The 21,771-nt window shown below is 52.4% G+C and overlaps 1 protein-coding gene across 1 annotated transcript; it reads right to left on the reverse strand.

Moving 5' to 3' along the window:
• Positions 1 to 768: 768 nt before the first annotated feature.
• On the reverse strand, positions 769 to 17,630 carry JDP2 (Jun dimerization protein 2). Its single transcript, XM_065636461.1, has 4 exons — positions 17,453 to 17,630; positions 7,594 to 7,817; positions 2,686 to 2,790; positions 769 to 1,811 (listed from the first exon to the last, which is right to left on the reverse strand). Exons 2-4 carry the CDS (start codon positions 7,792 to 7,794, stop codon positions 1,626 to 1,628), a joined length of 492 nt encoding a protein of 163 aa, XP_065492533.1. The 5' UTR covers positions 7,795 to 7,817; positions 17,453 to 17,630; the 3' UTR covers positions 769 to 1,625.
• Between the last annotated feature and the right edge of the window lie 4,141 nt (positions 17,631 to 21,771).

The following is a 21,771-nucleotide window of genomic DNA, read 5'->3' on the forward strand; positions in this document are numbered from 1 at the left end:
CAGTGGTGCCCATGTGTGAGATGGGGTCTGCCTCAGTCCAGACCAAGGCACCTTCACACTGCCTTCATGTCTAAGAGTCACAAACACAGCAATCATGTCAGGACTTGGTTATTCATAAGGGGATGCTAACTCTTCCAGTCCTAGGATCTGAAGCACACCTGACTGATTATCTTCCCAACCTCCACACCCCTGTGCTCAGCACTGGCCAAAGCCCAGGGCAAGCTTTAGGCGACTTCTCTGCATGTCAGTTAGGTGAACGGCTACGACCCAGGAGAGAGCCAAAGGAACTGCTTCCCACCTCCTTCCATGAAAGGATCACCACCACAAGGACATTGTGCCAGCTCCTCCATCTCTTTCTCATCCCTGAAATGAGTTCAAGAACCTGTATTCAGGTCTGAAACAAGAAGGACCAGTTAAGGATGAGACGGTCTCCTCCTCTCTCACCTCTGCCTTTCCACCCCGCAAGCCCTGCCCTGCCTGCCCTCTCCAGTGCTGCACTGAGCTACTTCTTGCTTGACAATGATCAGAGCTGCCTCCGAGGTTTCCAGCTTCCCCAGTGTGAATTCCCCCGGCCCATTACTGCTCACACAGAGAATCGCTAAAAACAGCTCTGGGATCAGCTCCACCATCCCACTCAGCTGGGAACACACCTGGCATGGTCAGACCTAGCACACGCTGCCATAGTGCTGAGCTCTGGCTAGAGCCCACCATGGCCTGGCCTGGACAGAGCACAGGAGGACGGTGTACATAAAGGTAACATTTACTAGGAGATACAGAACTGAGTATTATGAAGGACATACATGGATGGAGAGGGTAGCAACACCACTGCAGAGGGCAGCTTGAACCCCCTTCCCAGCCTCCCAGGGAAGGAGCCAGACACTACCAGACAAATAACACAATGGAGATAACTGTGGCATATGCATTTGTAACAAACAGACCATCATAACATACATTTCTATGGGATCACATCTAGTGATTATATAAATTCATATAGAGATCGCTGTATAAAAACTTTGTAAAAAATACTTTTAAAAAAGTGTAAAAATGTGCATTCAAAAGCACGGCCGACATGGACAGCTGGGCTGTAAACATTATACTGAGAGTGTGCTTGTGGGGGGCGCCTGCGCCACCGAGCCCCGACAGGCCTGCCCACCAGACAGGGCTGCATCAAGTGTTTGCGGTTCTTGGGTTCGGGTTTCCCTCGGGAGCATGCGCCAGGAGCGGTGGCAGCCTCTGGGCAGGGTGACAGCAGGGACCGCACGGCCACCGCTCCCCTGCCTGCAGCCCCTGCTCCCCACAGGGCGCGTGGTCCTTGCAGGACGTGCTGCAGTGTCATGGGTCCCCGGGGCCGCGAGCAGGCTGAAGGGCCGTGGTGAGGTATCACAGGGAGGTTGCCCTCACCGGTGCCACTAGCCCTGCTCCCGGGTTCAGCCTCAGAGTACATGGTTGACAGGTTCCTGATCTTCTCTGTTCCCATATTTGCTTGGTCCATAGTTCCCAAGGAAGACCACTGGGTCCTGGTTGCACCAGGCCTGGGTGCACAGTTCTTCATACAGTACATACATTAAAGACCCTGGAAGACCCTGCGCCACCACTGTCTCCTCCTCCTGGCCCCAGTGCCACCTTCACTTCTTCTCTAGCTGCTCCAGCAGCGGGTTGGCTTCGCTCTCAGGTGTCTTGACACTGTCTGTCCGCACAATGCAGGTGGGACGGTGCCGGTTCAGCATGAGGATCAGCTGCTGCCTCTCCTGTTTCAGCTCTTCTATCTGGGCCTTCAGCTCAGCGTTCATGAGCTCCAGACGCTCAGACTCCTAGCAGGACAGAAACAAAAGTGCATGTGACTTTACTCCAACAGGACAAGATGCAAGGAGAAACAATTTGGCCAACGAGCTATGTCTGCTCAGTGTTGCTCCTCGGCCCCCGCAGCACAGGAGCAGCCTGAAGACCTGCCAAGGCACCAGGTCCCTCCAGGCAGTTCATCCCTGGCCCCACTGGCATTACCTAGTGCCAGTGCAAGGAAATACACAGCCACGTCCTAGGACAGGTCTCTGTTGTGCCACAAAACACACCCTGCCTGGCTCCTTCCCATGGTCTGGAAGGGTGTTTGGAAACAAACCCATATTTAAGTTTTCACCCCCTATCTGCAAGGATCTGCCCTTGTGAAATGGCTCCTTGTCCCCTACTGTGTGATTTGCCCATGTCCCACTACCCCTTGCAGAAAAGCAGCAAGGTGCTATCAGAGTTTTTCTGCCTTGGAGTCAGGGGTGAAAGGGCATCTGGCCTCTGAATGGGGAAAACTTCAGGAATTTGGGCAAGGGGCCAGCACACTGTTGGCCCCTGTCCTGTGTCACACTCCCATGGGTGCTCCTGCCCCAGCACTGGGCAGGAACATTATGAGCCCGCTCTCTCTCAAGCCTAGAGCCCACCTCCAGCCCTCTCCATCCTTGGTGCCACAGGCACAGGGATACCCGTGAGCTCTTCCTGGGCATGCACATGGCCACCACCTTCACAGCCTCGGGAAAAAGAGGGTCAACAGGCCCATATCTTCCCAGATAAGGGCACAGGAGCAAGGAGAGCCAGAGGGACAGTTCAGGAGGGAGTGTTGCCCACAGCTGGGGCACCTTTCTAGAGAGGTGCCTCTGCCAAGGTTCCTGCTGTGCCCTGGGACAGTCCAAGGGCACCCACCCGCTGCAGGAACTCTGTCCTCTCCTTCTTCTTGTTACGACATCGCGCTGCTGCTACTTTGTTTTTCTCCCGGCGCCTTTTCCTCCTCTCCTCTTCCTCGTCCAGCTGAAATGAGATAGAGAAGCCCAGGTCAGAGCCAGCAGGTGTGGGGCAGGGCAGGAGGTAGGGGTGAGTACCTGGCAGCCTCACCCATGGCAGGGCAAGGAGCGGGGTGGCAGCCCCCCATGCCAGTGGCCACCAGTGATGTGGTCTAATCCTCACCAGAAACCAAAGTGCTGCTGCCACAGCCTCTAACTCCACTCCATGGGGACCCAGGGAGACAGACCAGTGTGGTACCCACAGCCGGGGACTCAGCAGGCAGGGAACAGACAACTCTCTGCAGGGCTGCTCCCTCCCTGACAGACGGCAGACACAAGTGGAGCAGAGCCCCGTCCTGCAAAGACGGGCACAGTTTGTCACGCAGACATCTACAGGCAGAGCTCTGTGAGCACAGTCATTCAAAGCATCACACACACAGCCAAGGGCAAGAGGCAGAAAAACCTGAAAGATCCCCCAGCTGGGCCAGGCTGTTCCCCATCTTCCAGTATGTGGGACTGAATGCTGCAGCTCCAGGGCCGGCTGAGACACAGAGCCACCACAGTGAGGCAGGGATAGGTCCTGCCTCCCCTGTAAAGAAGCAGGACACGGCAGTGTCTGTGCTGTTCACCATAACTCAGTTGTTCTGTGCCGACTCAAACCACACAGGCCAGGCCAATAAGCCCTATGGGTTGAAAACCCGTTATCAAAGTATTTAGGGATATTTACTGCAAAGCCTGTGTAAATGGCCTATGGCATGCTTACATTCAAGAATCCAAACCAGCTCCTTCAAGGAAAATCTGAGTGCTAGAAAGCCCTGCGAAGTCAGCATCCAGGTTACACTTTGTAGCATGGCAAGAGAAGAAAAGGTCCCTGGTGCCTTCATCCACATTTGCCTCGGGACTCCAAAATTTGAGATATCAGACTCAACTGCCTCATTCCTATCAACTGATAGCACACATCTTTTCAAATGCAGTGGCAGCAACATTTGCCTCATAAGGACTTCCACAGCCTATTTGCACCTTCTCTAAGAGCAGCTCCAGCCTGAGAAGGCAGCCGCATCCTTCCCTTCCCCAAGTCAGTGTGGCTGAGGGGCGCATCTCCCAGAAGAGCCTCTTGCAGCACACACCATCTGAACAACCTTGTTGCTCTTGCACCTGGGCTTAGTCACCACAAAAGGAAAGTCAGAGATTCTCCATGTTGAGGCCACGAATCGTGGCAGGAGTGGGGGGCCACCAGATCACCCCACGCATAGGTACACTGGTGGTGCCTGCAGGAAACAAAAGCTGCAGGTGCCATCAACCACAGCAAACTGTGCACGCTGCTAACATTCTCAGGGTCCAAAGCCCACTAATCAAAACATCTCAATGTGACGTGCAAGGATGGCATGAAACATTGACTCGGCAGAGTTAAGATGAAGGGGTACCTTAAATCAGCTGCATGTGCAATACGCAGCACATAGCATGCTTTAGAAGACAACGTCCAAGTTTTGTAGCACTAATAGCTTTTGCATCTTCTCTACGTTACTTCCTAAGCATGATACCAAAGCTGCTATTTTAGATGGGGCTACAAACATTAAGCAAAGTCAGCATAAGCTATGCACAGACTTCCATAATGCTGGGCTGCCACCATTCCTTTGCCAAGTCAGTGACATGGGACATCATGCACCACATTTGGGAGAACCAGGATGAGAACTGCACTGATGCCCCCAAGTCCAATTAGAAATGGCCAGCTCTCACTACACCCATGCAACTCAGGGGTGGCAGGCATTAGCAGAAGTGATCAAGAAGGCTCTCACTCCATGCTCTGCTGCCTTTTCCTCCCAGCAGAACCAGGATACCCCACAGAAAGGCACAAACATCTCTTACAAAATTTTCACGCAGATTTTAAGAAGAGGTGGGCATCAGGGTAGCCACCATTTCCCTTTGCACGTCTACCAACCACACATTTACCCTTAGATAGCCTCTCAGCCTTTTAGTTCAAGGATTATTAGGAGGGTGCAGAGAGGGGACGTGCTCACAGAGGGGACGTGCTCACAGCTCCGAAACTCAAGAAACACCCCCCAAACTTTCCTGCAAAGTACATCTTGGGTTGTAACAGGAACTGGAAGAGCAAACAGTGACCACACAAGCCTCGCAGTCTCCCTGGCAACTGCCCAAAATATTTTTATGTTGTTCCATTCAGTGAGGATCAAAGAATAAGCGACCTCTCCCTGTCCCCTGAAGCTTGCCCTCCACACCACAGAAGGCCCAGCAAAGGGCCATGTCCTTTAGATGGGGTACAGATGCTCAAGGAGGGTGGCTTAGCAGAGACAGTGGCAGCTTGAACTCTTGACTCTGCTTTTTGACCGCAGCTCCTGTAATTTCAAGAAAGGTTTCCACCTCTCCACTTCTGCTTGATTTCAATTCAAAAAGGTGATGTGGCGGGTTAGGACTCTGCTCAGAGGCACAAGGGACAGCAATGGTGTATCACCCCACAGCATGATTCAGCAGCAGATCTCCAGGAAAGCCCTGTGGGTAGAAGGTTTGCCGATGCCTCCTGAATTGCTTCAGTCAGCAGCATCAGAGACAGAGGCGATCATCAGCCTGAGAGGCAGGGCTCTGTCCCAGAGGGAGCACCCTAGGCAGGTTTCAACGGTGTAGGAGCCCACCTGTCTCCAGCTGCCCCAAGAGGTGGCAGCCTGCCCAGCGGGGCTGTCCACCACTCTGCGGGGAAGCCAGCACCCAGCACCACTAGGTGGGCTTTTGTGCACACAACCGGCACAAAAACGCCAGTGCCAGGAGATGCTGGTGCCCTCAGCACAGCAGAGAAAGCTGCCCGTGCCTCAGCTCGCGGGGAGCAGACCGCCTTCACAGGCGCCGCGCGGAGCATGGCATGTTGGTACCCAGTGTCCCCGGGCTCTGGCTCCCCGAGAGAGGACAGCAGCTGCAGGCTGCGTTGCAAAATTATGCGTGGGCAGCTTCTTGGCTACTCATGGGATAAGCAGCTACTGCTTCAGCTCCCCCAGGCTTTCAGTGCAAAGCCTGTGCCAAGGGGAGCTCCATTTGCTGTCCTCAACTCCTCAGCTTCACAGGTCATGCAGGGGAGGACCGTCTGCAGGGAAGGCGGCCATGTGGGGGCTGCCAGTGGATTTCCCCTTATCTTTCCCCGACATGGAGCCTTATCAACTGGCCTAGAGGACACCCGGCACTTCCAGTACCTGCTGCGGGGCACAGCTGCCCTGTCCCTGTTACACATATGCCAGCAAGACCACATCCCCACACCCACTGAGCAAAACCAGCTGTTGCAGGGACAGGTCAGAGGTGACTGAGACACCTCAGGAAAGGAGTTGTGCCCAGGGAGACAGCACAGCTACAGACTTCCTCTTTCTTCGCCAACCCATGAAGTAAGGTGGGCATTGCACCCTGTTTGCTGCATGATACCCGGCTTGGGACAGCATTTGGCTTCAGCTGGCCACCCCCACAATTGCTTTTCCCATAGAGGGACCAAATCCACTAGCATCCACCAGGCCATTCCGATGGCCTCCCACAGCATCCTGGCCTCAGCTCCTGCCATTGCAGAGCTGCCCAGTCCTTCCCTAGGTGAGCTCCACAGGATGCTGCACAAGCTGACCAGACACCCTCTTGGGCACAGAGCTCCTGTGCAAGGTGATTAGACAGACTGCACCGTACCAGTTCTCCCCACAGGAGTCTACTGCAAGGGGCTGGGGGGAAGGAACAGGCGCCCTCTCTGCAGGTGGGCCTGGGTGACGCTGAAGTTTTGCTATTAGAGTTGGGCCAAACCAAGTGTCAGCCTCATTTGGAGAGTGGGCTGCTCCCTGAAACTGATGTTTTACCCCCTTCAGCTCACAGCTCATCACAGGCAGCTTTTCACATCATCTAGCACCTCCTCGCTGACACCTCCAGAGAATGCACATCACCCCATCCTCACACAGCATCATCTGAGCTATCCTCACGCAGGACCAAATGCACTGTTCAGAAGGATTGTTTATCAGACCTTCTGAGAGCAGCCACCACCCTCACCAATGTGGGGCCTCCAAACTCAATGAGTTCCCAGCTCTGTCTGCAGGCAGTGGGAGGTGAAACACACACCACCAGTACAGCAAGGCTTAAGGAGTCAAAGACTGGACAACCAACATGAGACAATGACACAAGGAAAATGCCGTGCATCTCCCATGTCCCTGCAGCCTGGTTCTGACGTGCCAGCCTGTGGTACTGAGCAGAAGCTGCCCATCTTCCCTGTCCCAGGAGCCCTGAGGTGAAACCAGGCCCCCAGAGCAGCAGGGCAGGGGCAGCCCCAGCCAGCAGTGCCTGCAGCACAAGCGGAGTCACCGCTGCGGCTCAGCACCACTCGCCCACTCTCCTCGTCCCTGTGGGAAGGCAATGCCAACGCCAGCAGCACCAAGGGCTCACTAGCACTGGAGATGGGATGAAAGCATTGTGTAAGCCCTCTGATGGGCTGTGTGGCTCCCGCTTTGGGTGCGTGCCCCAACCCAGGGACACATTGGGTGTGCGAAACCCTGCTCCAGAGGTAGAGTTCGAGTTCAGCCAGCTGCCAACAGCTGCATAGGACCAGTCAGGTATCAGACGCCGAGGCCACCACTCCCAGCCCACACTACAGAGACTGAAATTCAGGTATGGGGAAGAGGCAGCCGGTGGAGCAGCTGCCAACACACATGCACCTCACATCACCAAATAGGCAGCATGACATGCTTATAAAACACGTTGCTGGCCACTCTGGCAGGAAACCCAAGCACAGGCAGGAGAGAAGCCCAGGCTGGTGCAAGCAGCAGCCCTGCAGGGCCACTGGCAGCCAGCAGCCCCTGAGACTCACCTCACTTTTCACAGGCTGGGGTCTCTTCCCAAGCTTCACCTCCAGGAAGTGGAGCGGTGAGATCATGGCCCCGATGTTGCGGATGTCGGCGTACTTCAGCTCCTCGGCAGTCAGGGCTGTGCCAGGCAGTCCCGTCAAGGGGCCGAGCCCAGGCAGTGCGCCAGCCGTCAGGGACGGGTCGGGGATCTGCCCAGGCATCATAGCAGGGGAAACAGCTTCGTAGGCTGGAGGGAGAGTGAGACACAGCCCGTTACAACCCAGCTACACAGCCTCACAACACAGCACAAACCAAATTTATGCTACAGTCCCATCACCTAAGAGGGTGTGAACCAGGAAGAGTGGCTGCTCTTCACCAGGGATGGAAAAGGCAAGGACTAAGCAGAACCTGGGTGACAGAAACCCAAATATAGGGATCCTGCTAGGAAGAATATGCTACTGGTGTGTAGATCAGGAAGGGAAGAGGCAAAGCACCAGCAGAACAGGAGCTGATTGCAATGACAGTGATGTGGTGGTAGTACTCGTTTTATTACACCTCTCTCTGGAGTGCAGAAGATTAAGGTTTGCTCTTCATAATGTGTATGTTATTAGGACAAGAAGAAAATGGCACAAAGAGGACCATAATATGCCTTAGGCCAGATTTCTTCTGGGCAGGCTCAACATGGGCTGGGATGTGGTACATGGGGACCAGGGATAAAACCACAAGAGAAAAAACTGCCTCTGAACAAACATCTCCCAGCACAGACACGAGGAAGTGAAGGCTGGAGAGGAGGGGAAATGGAGCAAGGTGCAAAAGGCTTCTTCTCTTAGGAAGGAAAAAAGTTGCAGCACAAGTAAGAATAGGATTCAGACAAGCTTTGGCAAGTCACTTATAGGCAGAAGAAAGTGAGTTACCAGGAAACATGACGAACAAGCAGCTAAGAGATAAAGAAATAAAATTACATCTAAAATGGGAAGACCATAGAGCTGGAGCTGTTATATCAGCCAAAAAGCAAAGGGAGCGGGTGGTTGTTGGCTACAGCACAAGTACATCCCTGCTTGTGTAACTGGCCGGGGACACTCACAAGTGACCCAGTTACAACATGCAGAGTCAACTTCTGTCCACACAGCAACCATTCTTCCACCCCCTCAACTCGCCCACGTGTCCCAGTGCTCGTGCACTGCTCTCTCTGCTCTGCCCAGCTGGACTGGTCCCAGTGCACTCCGGGAGCCTCCAGGCATCCATCCCATCCAGCCACCGCACCAGGAGGCACCCACATGGTGGTGAAAGGGACCAGCAATGCCAGGAGAGAGCAACAGGCTAAAGCAGTGGACCCAAAAATCTCACTGAGCAGCTTCCCACAACCGCTAGAGCCAGTCACAAGGCAGGATTCTATGCACAGTTGAGTAAACTCATGGAAGATGGATCCACAAAGGACCATCAGTCACATTAGTCTGCTAAAACTCCTGGAAGCTCTGACAGCATTGACTGCCACAGCAAGGAGGTGCATTAAGAGAGGGATAACATACACTTGCCTGTTCTTTCCAAAGCATCCACTCTCGGCTGCTGAGAGACCAGGTAACGGGCAGTGCAGACTTTTGGTCCAGGCAGTGTGTGCTAAGCAGAGGCACACACACATTGTCAAGCCAGCTGACACAGTTGCTCAGCCCTTGCCTGGGGTGACAAATCTATGTCAGCATCAGGCTGAAAACTTGAGTAGAGCTGCCTGTGATAGAAGACTGCTGAATCACAGATACACAGAACAGTTGAAGTGGGGAGGGACCTCTGGAGATCGTTTGGTCCAACCCCCTGCTCAGGCAGGGTCAGCAGGAACAGATGAAACAGGGTTAATCATGACAAACAGAGAAGTTAAGGATTTATTTGCACTGGCACATCTCTTTACCCAGGAGATTATCTGGTGTATTTGTTAATGTGAAGGAACAGGAGATGAGCAGCAGAAGGGAAGGAAGCCAATCATACGGGTTAGTCAAGGGTAGAGAGGCTAATGCAATCTCCACAGCTCCCAGCACAGGTGCTGTACAAGCTATACCAGCACGACAGACAAGGAGATTTGCATCAGAGAGCGCCCCTAAGTATGCAGTATGCTGTGAGCTGTCGTATGCTCTAATCTGCTGCTGAAGAGGTCCGAGTGTCAGCACGAGATGTCCCCTGGCAGAGTTTGCTCAGCAGACAGCAGCAGTGACCAACGGGACTTGAGAAAGAATGTGGAAAGCAAATGCAGCAAGACCATGGCTGTAAAGAGGTGGCGAGCAGGAATCAAGCCCTCTGCTCCAGTCGTTTTTCAGGAGGAGAGACCAGAAAGAGGAGAGCAATCAGTGCTCAGCAGTGCTGGTGTGCGGGGCGAGGAAGCTGGGCCCAGGAGAGGTGATCTGAATAAGGACATTAAAGCCTGAAAAACAGAAGATGGGAAAAATAGGAGAGAAAAGTAACTTCTGAAGTGAAGTGATACTACCTGATGAAATAGACTCCAGCCCATTTGGTGGCAGTAGGGAAAGAGAAAATACTTGGTAATGATACTTGACTTCAGAAAAGATGCACTTCAACTCCTTGAGATTGCAAGGACCTAAACTGATCCAAAGTATTAATTCTTCCATAGTGACCTCTAAACCAGACAGCTGTAATTCCACATCTGCAGCGATTGCCTTGTACAGTGTCAGGAGATGCCCCCTCACAGGGTGACATCAGGCACAGGTTGGAGTAAAGGAGCTGGCCCAGTACCTAACATGCTCTAAAAAACTTACCCTGGATCCAGCAACTGCACTGCCAAAGCCCACATCACACCTGCATCAGTGTAAACTAAATCTAAAGCCATTCAAATCAAAGCACCAGGAGTCACCTGGAAGAACATGAGCCTGCACATTAATATGAGCTGAGAACTAGGTGGGAAGGGGGAAAGTGACTTCTACAAGCAAGATCTTGCTCAAGGGGCAGGAAGCTCAGGAGCACACCGAGAACTGCCAAGAGTCAGGCTGTGCTAGACCTTGGAGAGGAGTGTAAACCCATTCCCAGCAGGGCTATAACCGTGGAAATAAGAAGGGAACAAAGAGAGATGCTGTCCATCTCTGCAGAGCAAGGGTGCAGTGACAGAGCATCCCACCCACCCCTTGGTGCCCCTCTGCCCCAGGCACAGTCACTCCCTGCTGATCGGAGGGATCCCCTTGTTCCACTCCTTCTGCCTCTTCCTCCCATAAGAGAGGCTTTCCCTTCATCCCAAGTCCCAGATACTGTCACCTTCTTTTCTAGTTAGTGCTAGAGGTAGGAAGTTGTACTCTGATCATGTCAAAAAAACAAGGCATGTAATTCTGTTTAATACTTTGGTCTTCTTCCCAAGGTTGTTACCCTGAGAGACACCGAGATGCCTGCTTATAGCTCCAGCATATTCCTACCATGTTTGCATGATGGAGCAGAAATAACTTTGAAGTTCAAGATCTGAGTTTGACCTTTAAGTTGCAGTTTTTCAATAGCCACATCTTGCTCGATGGGGTGAATATGGCTGGTGCCTTGCCAGTTCCTAATTCCTTTCTGGATATTCCCTTGCAGTGTTTGTTATTTCTAAGGCAAATGAACCAACTCATTTCTCCTCTTCCTTTCCTTTCTAAGTGCTTTAGCTGGGATACTTATTAGATTTTTTTTCTTTTCATAACTGATTATTAACCCAGTCTTTTTTCCTCAGTGCCAGGAAGTCTTTCAGTGTCTTCCTACATGAGCTGAGAAACGTCGTGTCTTCTGTAAAACCTAGCTTTCTGGTGTCCTGTGGCTGAGCCACACAATTCCTGCATTGTATCAACTATGTTTTTTCACATAATGAAGCCAACAGCAAAGCAAGGAGGGGAAGATAATGTGCAGTTTTACATCTGACACTGGGATCTGCATGGCGCCAGCTGCTCGAGTTTACATTCACCGTAGCTGTGCCTTCTGTTCTGATGCTATTCATCATTTCATGCCACAACATCAAGATGCTCCAGAGTGAATTAGGAGACAGAGGAGGCTTTCTTAAAACTTCAGTTCAGCGATGAGCAGCTTGTGTCATTCATTGCTCTCTTCAGCAACTATCCTTACAGCAAAAAGCTGGTCAATACGCAATTTCATGATCAAAATTCAGTTTGTATTTCCTTAGCTTTGCCTCTACACTCCCATTGTTCTGGTTAAAATTCTGTAACAGAAGACTTGACCTCTTGCCGAAATTCTGTAAACCCTCATAATTATTGCTGTCACTTTTGCATCTTTGCTTTGACACTGTTCTTCTTGTGGTCTTGGTCAAGCTCAGGTCAAGCTCAGTTATTTAATCAGCAGTCTCATCCTCAAGAAGCTGACAAGAGTACAGCTGCATTTGCTCACCTTGGTTTTGCTGCATCGTATCCATCAGCGATGAGTGTTTCTGTGCTTTGTTCCTCAGTTATGTCCTCATGGTCACCACTCTGTGACACTGGTTTATTTAGTATTTCTTAAAGGCAGTGCCCATTTCTCATAGTTTTTCTCCTGTTGCCGGGGTCTGTTATCTTCTGGAGCACACAACCAAGCAAGAAGCAGCTCTACCAAGTTGTTACTGTCACATACAATTGCTCATCTCCCTTGGTGACACTGTCCCTGCATACCCTCCTGTTCTTTCTCCTGCAGTTCTAATCTTCATTTGCCTGCATTTGTGTTTTGTTTTTTGGTTTGTTGTTTGTTTGTTTCCTCCCCATCCTGATTTTGCTGCTGCTTTTTCTGGGGACTCTGTTTGTTTGTTTGTTTTTTAAAGAGCTGATGTTTGCACAGCGGTTACGGCATAAATCTGACATGCGTAGGCATAATCCACGTAACCCAGTGTCCCCGGGGGCCTGTACTCCAGTTGCCAGCCTGTATTCACACCCCTCCTGCCACCTCTTCAGGGCTATTCTTACCCACAGACTAAAACAGGCACAAGAATGCCTACCTGTGTTGAAATCATACATTCATTTCCCTGTGCACAACCTGCCTTAGTTTGTATCCACTGTTCCCCCAGGACCATCCTATGCATTCTTGATTATCCAGAGGTGCTGTTTGCCTCTTTATAAAGCCAATGCAGTTGCTACTGCTGTGTCAACAGCATCATTGGGAAGATAGGACCACAACATCCTAAAGTAGGCTCTGACAGTCACACTTCAATTTAAATTGCCATTACTGTCTTATCTCTGCTGTCAGCTTCCTTGGCAAGAATGAGGGCTGTTTGCAACTTTATTTTCCATTTTGCTGTCTCTTAAATCACAGTTTCTTCCAATATAAGCTATTTTACATGCTCTGACATCTGGAATGGTTGATCCAAGTATCCTTCTGCTGCTCAGAGAGCCAGTCTAGTACCTAATATTGCCAGCCAGCAGATTGTGACACTCTGTACATACCAGCATGTTTTTCTTTTGCTCATGTTAAGTACTGCACTAAGGCAAAGTCTGTCCTACCAGCCCTTCTCCATGCTGCCTGCAGAACCAAGGCCAGGCTTGCCTGTTGTTCTCTCACTCCAGGCTCGACCTGGGTGCCTGCCATTACTCGTCAGCTGCCATGAATCAGAGCACTGCCAAAGCCTGCAAGTCACCACACAAGCAATCTTTGATCTCTTCATCAGTGTGTAAGCACTTAACATACTATCGCCATTTGTATGTACTGTCTTGGAGTACCTAAGACACAGCAATTGGCCTTTCATCTGCTCCTGGCCCACAGGTAATACTTCTGCTGTGGAAATCGCAAGTACTGCTACCATCCATGAGGAACAACTTCTGGTTCCTTAGATTTTACTATGGCTTTATTGTCATTTTTTTAAACTTTTTTTTAGCTCCTGGCTATCAAGTTTGCTCAGCCTGTATGTCATACATTACATCTTTCTAGTTCCTCTGTTGCCAGAAGGATGATTTATATGAAAGCCCTTTCCTGACATGCCCAACTTCTCATGCCCCAAGAATGTCACTTCTAAACAAAGGCAGGGCAGTTGGCTATCACTCCTTCTCTGAAGCACAGAGCCACTTGCTTTTTTCCCATCTGGAGTCTTCTGGCTGGGGAGACTGTAGGGTGCTGAGGGTCACTGGAGCCTACAGACCTTCTTCCACTTTGACGTTCAGCCTCCAGTGAGTGCCAAGTTACAGTTTTCTTCTGTTGTCTAAAATGCAATGCTCTCCCACTCCCACACAACTGCTGTCTGGTCTGGATACATCTCATGCACCTAGTTCTGAGTAGTGCCTTACAGCAGGTCACCCCATCTCCTGTCTAGCTTCTTCTGGTCTGCATTGCTAAAAGCAGTTAACTTGCAGTGTCAGTGCCAAAGGCCACACTGATCAGTATCAAAGTTATTTGCCCAACCATCAGAACACAGAGGCAGCCAAACCCTTCGGTTGTAAACAGTCTTTTCAGGTACCCATGCAGTAGTGCTGGCAAACATGGACTTGAACAACAGCCACTCTGTATCCGTTCATTCATCTGCTGAACCTGTTGATGTCAAGGAACCCACCACCTGGAGTGTACTGAAGAGCTGCAGTGACACACACTGGGATAAAACTGTGCATGCCCTCTCTTTACCAAGGCTCTAACATTACTTAGCATTTTATGGCATCAGGGAGATTCTCCTTTATTTAAAGGCCAGTTTAGGGCACGATCACAGCACGGCTTACCAGGTGCACTGAGCTGCAGCATGCCACTTCTGTATGCTAGACACCATAGTACCTCACTACCTCCACACTCCATCCCAAGAGGGAGAGGCAGCTCTTACAACCAGGTCCTGGGTCTGCAGAAAGAAGCATCTGTGCCCTTCACACAGACACCTCCAGCTGCTGCCCTTGCTCTTCCCTCTTCCCAAAGGCAATCCCACATAGTGGGAGAAGAGCTGCAGGGTTTGTGAACACATGTAATGTCCCATCCCAAATTCTCAAGCTCCAGTGAGTGGACTGCAGGGCCACAATGCTAAAGAGAGGAAGGAGCTGTGCAGGACTGTTCCTCAGGAGATGGAAGTCTAAACCCATTTCCTGAGTGGGAATGGTATGGGCTCAGTCCTGCACATCTAGTTTCACGCAGATGGCAGAGGAACATCTGAGTCGTTCACAGACAGAAGACTACAGAAAGCTTTCTGAAAACAGGAATGCAGAGAGCCTTGCTGCCTCTCTCCTCCAACAGAGAGGCACACAGCTCCCTACGCTGTATCCGTGGGGCAGCCCAGAGCGCACAGCCTCTCCTCAGCAGAAGTGCAATTTTGCAGACCCCACCCAACTGAGTCCCACCATCAGGCCCCCACACCTGCCTGTCTGATGCTTTGACTCATCCCCATTATGAGGAGGGGGAATACTGGTCCTCCAGTCCTCAGCTGTATAAATAACCTCCCCTCTGCCATTAGCAAAGCAGTCAGCTCACAGTCTCTCTCCTTCCCTGAGCATTTCTCTTCATACCTTCACAGGGTAGTAAAAAGCTCTAGTTTGGCATTACGCTGCCCCCACTACTGCAATGCAGCGATTGACTTGGAAGCAACCTGTGACAGTGGGGTTTTGTACAGCACCTAGCACAGCAAAGCTCCTTTATTGCAATAATTAATTGCAATAACTGCAAAAAATGCAATTAATTATCACAGTATCACTATTAGAGATTGCAATTAATTATTTGTGGCAGACATTCAATAATGCTGTGCCACCCACTGGACGGCAGTACAGAGCAGGAAGGCAAAACCTATTCTATTTCTGCCTGAAGCAGCTCAAAGGGATCAGAATATCCTGGTCTGAGCTAGGCTGCAGCTCAGACCCTGAGGTTGACATCTGACTTGTTGAAATCCCCCAGGACCATGCATGACCACATGTGGTCAGGGCTGGAATCTTCAAGAAGACAACCCTACTTGGGCACACAGCTCTGCCCTCAGGGGCCAAGGATGGCCTCTGAGATGAGAGCCCCCCTAGAAACTCCTCAGAATGCCAGGGTCATCCACAAGATCTCTAATCCATATAAAGACCAGCAATGGCTAGTTTGCGATAGCCCTACTCAGCTGAGAGGCCCATATGGACCTTGAGTGTCCTGGCCACATGTTAAAATAGCCTGCAATGTTTGGATTGATACTCTGGATAGTCCAAGTAATTGAGAGATCCATGCAAGCAGCCAAAGACAGATGGCATCAGGTTTGCTGTGCCCCCTCCTTGCTGCACTGGACACATCCAGGCTGGCAAGGGGTCCATGCCACACACCATGGCTCTGCCTCCCTTGCTCTTGGGGCCAGGGCCACCAGGAACAGCTTACTGCAGTGAAGAGAGCCATTCAACAGCTTCACACTCAAGACACTGCATGCTGTCGAGCACCTGGCCCAGGCAATGCAGCTGAAGTTGCAAACGCTAGCCCAGGGAAGGAGCCCACAGAGCAGATGCTCAGCTCTGCCCTATGCTTGAGCAGCCTAGTTGGACACAATGCTCAGATGGAGAAGGCAGCAGGAGGGAAGGGGTGTGAGGGAGTACATACTCTTCCTTGGAAATGACTGCAGCACAGAGACCTTTGCATCCTGTAAGGAGGGAAACACTCAACACTCAGCCATAAAGAGGAGGGAAAAGCATCCATAGGTGTCTCAGTGAGGAGACAGAGGCAGCAACCTGCATGTTAACTCTCAGCAGAACTTGTTAATCCCTCAGACTCCAGGAACCTGGGACAACCAATCGCTGCTTAACACAGGGACATTTGGACAGCGGCTCCTGCACCCACCCACTCATCCCCCAGATGGGCAGGTTTTTGCTTTTTAAAAACCACTAGGAGTCATACTAAGAATCTGAAATCCAATGACTGGCATTCGCAGATGTCCCCGCACAAGCACTCAACAACAAATTCCCAGTGCAGGCTCTGGCAACAGCCTCCAGATACAGTTTTCATGCAAGTTTTCTCAAAACTAGCTAAAAAATCCTGGTCTGAGCTGTAGAAGCATTTGTTTCTGCTGAGCTCTCAGAGTCCAAACACACACACGCACACACACACAGTTTGGCAGTGGTTGTGTTCCAGGGCTGGTAATACAAGCCATGGAGCAGGCTGCCAAGACAAGCAAGAGAATGAGCCAGGCCCCATTTCATTGGCCACCATACACTGCATATGGCCCTGGAACCAGCCAGCACAGTGTTCTCACCCTCCTTGAAGGCATAGGAGACCCTGTGTTTTCAAATACACCTCCACAGGGCTTTCATTAAAGGAAAATGGAAACATAATGTGGCTCTTGCTCTCTTGGTATTTCTCCCTTTCCCCCAATTTGCTCTCAAACCTATTTCCCTTCCATGGAAAAATAAAAGTGCCTCCTGGAGCAGACCGTGCAAAAGAATGCAACTTCCATTCAACTCCATGCCTGACTGCTAAAGCGGACTTGGGACCGAGCAGTGGGGGAATGTCCGGGGCCCCTTTCCTTCCCCGGGCCCCGCGGGCTGGAAGCACGGCTCGCAGCAACGCCAGCCCTCCCCGCGGCACACACACGGTGGCCACAGGGAGTCCGGACCCCTCACCTGCGCGCCTGGTGACAGGTGAAGTAGAGGCAAGGAGGGCACCCAAAAGCGGGGAGAAGCCGCTCCCCACAGCCCCTGCATCATATCAGTGCGGGGGTAGCATCCCAGTGCCGGGCACCCTCGAAAGGCAGCCCTAGCCCCCGCGCAGAGCTGGGTGCGGGGCAGAAGCCCTGCTCGGAGCCGCCTGTGCGGTTCTGCCCGCCACCCCCGGAAGGTCTCCCCACACCTCCGCGCTGCGCCCGACCGCTGGCAGCCGGACCTCCCGCCGCTCGGAGGGCTGCACCCTGCCCACCGCCGCGGGGTGCCGGGATGCTCCTCCGGGCGTCTCCCCTCCCAGCCCTCGCCACCCCCGCCCGCCCCCTGCCGCAATCCCGGCCCAGCCGGCGCACCCCCCGCCCGCGCCCGCACCCACCGTGCAGGGGGACCGGGCTGCCGGGGTGCCCGCGGGGCCCGGCCGCGGGCTGCAGGCTCAGCCCCGCCGCCTCCGCCGCCCGGCGCTGCCCCGACCCCCGGGCCCCGCCGGGTGCCGATGTCGGTGCCGGCCGCCGCTGGGGCGCCTTGGCCCTCCGCCCCCCGCCGCCCCGCTGCGCGCCTCCCGCAGGCTGTGGCGGGCGGCGGGGTGGGTTGCATCAGCCCCGGTTATATAGCGGCCCCGGGCTGCGGGGAGGGGTCGGGAATGCGGAACCGGTCGGGCTGCCAGCGCCACACGTCAGGGAGGGCGGGGGAGCGGGGCTGCGGGGCGGGGAGTGCCGCGCAGGGGTGGGACCAGCCGGGCACCGGCACCCCGACATCCCGCACCTCGGCATCCCGCACTCCACAGCCCAGCATCCCTGCAACCTGCACCCCGGGACTCCGCACCAGCCACCCCTTGACACCCCTGCGCCCTTGCAGCCGGCAGCCCCGGCACCCCCCGGCCGCCCCGCAACACTGCGCACCGGCACCTCGCACCCTCTCGACCGGGCGCAGGCTCCCTCCGCGCTCCTATTTGCGTCCCCCTCGCCCCCGCTCTCCGCTCCGCGCCCCCCGCGCACGCCAAGACCCGGTGGCGGGCAGCCCTGGCGACCCGGCCCGGTGCCCCCCAGCCCTGCCTGGGCCAGCCCGCAGTGGCAGACTCTGCGCGGAGCCCCCGGTCCCCAGTCCTGCGCCTGGGAACAAGGAGACAAAGGACCAGAGAGAGTGGCCAGGGCTTCCCAGCACCAATTCCACCTCACCCAGGGCAGCAAAGCCACAGGGGCAGGGAGGGCTGTAGAGCAATCCCCCTACCCCACGGGAAGCGAGCTGCTTCTCATCCCATCTCAGCCTGGCCTGCTCACGACCCACATGATGATGTCTCTCCCCCATACGTGGGTCAAGGGCTGTCAGTCCCAGCTACACTAGCCCTTTGACGTGAATGGAGAAGAGCCAGGAGGAAGCAGAGGGGCTCAAGGTTCCTCTGCCCAGCTGCTTTGGTCTCCTCCCCTTATCATTACTGCAAGATCCCAGGAAGGACATTGCCCAAAGCACAGGCATCATCATGTCAGGTGGAGATGGGGGAGCAAGTGGTAACTGGGGCCTTCCTGGTAACTTATTTGCATGGATTTGAATTGCTTGCTTCCTCTTTCTCTCTAACATCGGCCTCTTCCCACCTGTATCTGTCAAACTGATCTGGGAAGCAAAGCTCTGCACAGCTGCAGGGCCACACTGGACCTGCCACAGGTACTGAATGCTCCAGGGCTGTTTCTCCTAAAGCATTTTGAGAGAGAAACACTACTTTTTTCTTCGGAAAAAAAAGATACTAGAGTGGTTAGCAAAACTGCTGGGCTGACAGGTACTGCCCAGCTCCCTCTGCCTGAGCCTATGCCCAAAGTAAATGGGGAAAGACATGAGACATGTCACCCAAAGAAGACTCACAACCAGCAAATTCCTCTGACATCTCTTTTTTGTCCCTGGGCCCTGTGGGCAGGTCATTGCAGACAAGAAGAGTCTGTCATGGAGCTGAGTTATGCTGCCATCTCTTTGCCCTATCCTTCCCATCCACCCAGCTGCACAGAGGGACACCACCCACCCTACCTTGTTTTCCTTCTCCTTGGGTTGTCAGTCATTGTTTCTTTTCAGCATTCACCAATTTAATTTCTTTTCAGCACTGACAACTCATGGTATTCATCATCCACAAGGTCTCACTGCCAGAACTTCCAGCTTTGCCGTCTTCATCTGTGTCTCAGCAAGAGAAAGAGAATTCAGTTGGGGAGCTGAGAGTGATCAGGAATGGGGGACCAGAAACACTGTGTCCAATAAAGGATATAATCTGCCCAAGCTGTCCTATACAAAAATAGGTAACAGCCTGGCTTGGCAGGACATTGCACACATATCCTCATTCCTGCTCTGCTCATGCTGTTGTTCTTTTATCTTTTTATTTTGAAATGGGCAAAATACTTTCTATACACCTTTGCATACAACCCCAGTATTTCTTTAATCTTGGCACCTCCTCTTGGGGGAAGGGAGAAGTGCGAGCTGAGATATATTTTTCCCATACGTGTTCCTTCACCTTTCTATATCAGATAGGACAGACTTTTCTAGTGCCTTAAGCTGGAGGGATCTCAATGTGGTTGACAAACAATATGTCTCTCTAGCAATTCACACAAGTCGTCTTCAGGGCATGGCAGCTCCTTCGCATCTGTTGCCTCCAGAGGGAAGGGGGAGGGAAAACCAAGAGGATTTCAGAGGAGGCTGATGACCTAGCTGAGCAAGGTCCAGTCCAGCACAGTGGTTCCTCCTGCAGTCCTTCCATGCCCTAGGGAAGGTGGGAAAGTGTCATTTCCCCTTCTCTGCTGGGCACTGGAAGAGAGCTCTCCCTGCTCTGTCTTCCACTATTTTTCCCTTTTTCATTTCCCTTTCTCTAGTGGGCAACATAGACATCTACAGCCCTAGCCTCCAGTACTGACCTCTTCATGGGTGCTCTTCCCCCCACCAGCCAGCCCCACGGGGGAGGATCAGGGACCCCACACCTACCAGTCTGTGCATGGCCGGCACTCGCAGCATGTTTGCAATGCACTGATTTCAAAGCTGTGTACCTAACACTGTGCCGAGTAAGCTCGGGAAGCAGGGAGGAGAGGGTATAGCCGAATCTCTCCCTTCAGCCTACCACATCTTTCCTTCCCTGCTTCCGCTTTGCAGGTCCTGGGGCAGCTGAGCCTCTCTTATTATGATAATCCAAGTTAGTCCTAACTGCAACTTGTTTAACTTAACTGTTGAAGAGCTAGTTCCAGAGAAGTATCCTTGTTTGGGACAGTGCTTACGCACATGCTTAAAGGGACAAACTTGCATCATTCTTGCTTGAGTTAGGAACTCTTGTCTCACAGGGGAATTTTCCTCATTCTTGCAGCCGCCTGTGCTTGAACTGTTCTTTTCCCAAGCTGGGTTTTGCCTCATGTAAACACCAAACATGTTTACTTTTCAGATAGTTTCATTTGGGCTAGAAAAGGCATAAGAATTCATTGAGAATTTGTGGCTTCAGTGGGTGAAAGTTAACAGAAAAGTCACCAACAACAGGCTGCTCGCTGAAGGATGTGGAGTGGTTGAGTAAACATGGCTGGCCCTTCCAGGGCCGGTCAGTCTTCCCACTGCTGTGGAAACATGTGCAGACAAAGACAAATTAACAAAGTGGGAAAGGCAGCATCTACAATGGAGACAGGAGTGGCTGAGAAATAAGCAATAGTTCCACTGCACAGAATATAAAAAGCTGTGGTACCTCGCCACTTGAAGATGGCTTTCTCTTCAGACAAAAGGGATGATTTGCATATTTTTGTCCAAAGTAAAGTCTGTAGAAGTTGAAGGCTCATGGATGTGGAAACACAGCCCCTGCAACACAACACAGGGCCAGAAAGTTATCAGGAACAGAGCAAACTCTAGAGCAAAACAGAGCTGCCCCAGCACAGAAGTTTGACTGCAAAGGAGTTTTCTCAGTCCTTGGGAAAAAAATCTTTGCTTTTTGCCTGCCAGCACGCATTTCTCTGCCTTCCCCATGTGGGTGACCTGTGTGGCTTGCCGGCCAGATGCAGGCCCAGGCCAGGATGCCACGTGACGGCACTGCAGCCATCCTCGTCCTTCTCACCCCTCCCTTCTGGATTGTCTGGTGGCCCTCTCACAGCAGCAGTAGGTGCTGCCTGCGGCAGGCCCATCTCCTCTGAAGGTGGGCAGGGGAGGCTGAGTCAGTACTGGTCCATCTTGCCAGGTTTCTCAGCATCACTCTTGATGTTACAGCCCATCCGTCACACAGCAATGAGAGACAGAGAGCTGACAAGGCTCCTGAGAGTCCCCGACATTTAACCTGCCATGTCCTCCAAGCACACTGAAAACATGTCTAAGACTCCCAGCAATGACAGCCCTTTGCTTGCCTTCTGCACCCTCCTGATGCCACCATCAGTCGAGATGAGCTCACAGTAATTTCCCTGGACATTCTTGGCCAAGAAATACAATAATACACTAGACCTAAATATCTCTGTTGCATGTCCAAGCACAGTTCTTGATATTAATTAATATTTTAGGTCTAATCAGGTTGTGAGCCACTCCAGCTCATCTCCTTTCTGTAACCTCATCAGGACTGACTAGCACAAAAACATGCATGTGGGACATGCCTGGCAGACAAAAAGCCACATTGACCTCCTACATGTAAAATTCCATCCTGCACTGCCTCTCCGTGCAGGCTGACAGGGTTGATGATTCCCCTGCCATCCCCTGAGGCTCAGAGCTGTG

The sequence above is a fragment of the Caloenas nicobarica genome, chromosome 5, assembly GCF_036013445.1.
Source record: "Caloenas nicobarica isolate bCalNic1 chromosome 5, bCalNic1.hap1, whole genome shotgun sequence".
NCBI lineage: Eukaryota > Metazoa > Chordata > Aves > Columbiformes > Columbidae > Caloenas > Caloenas nicobarica.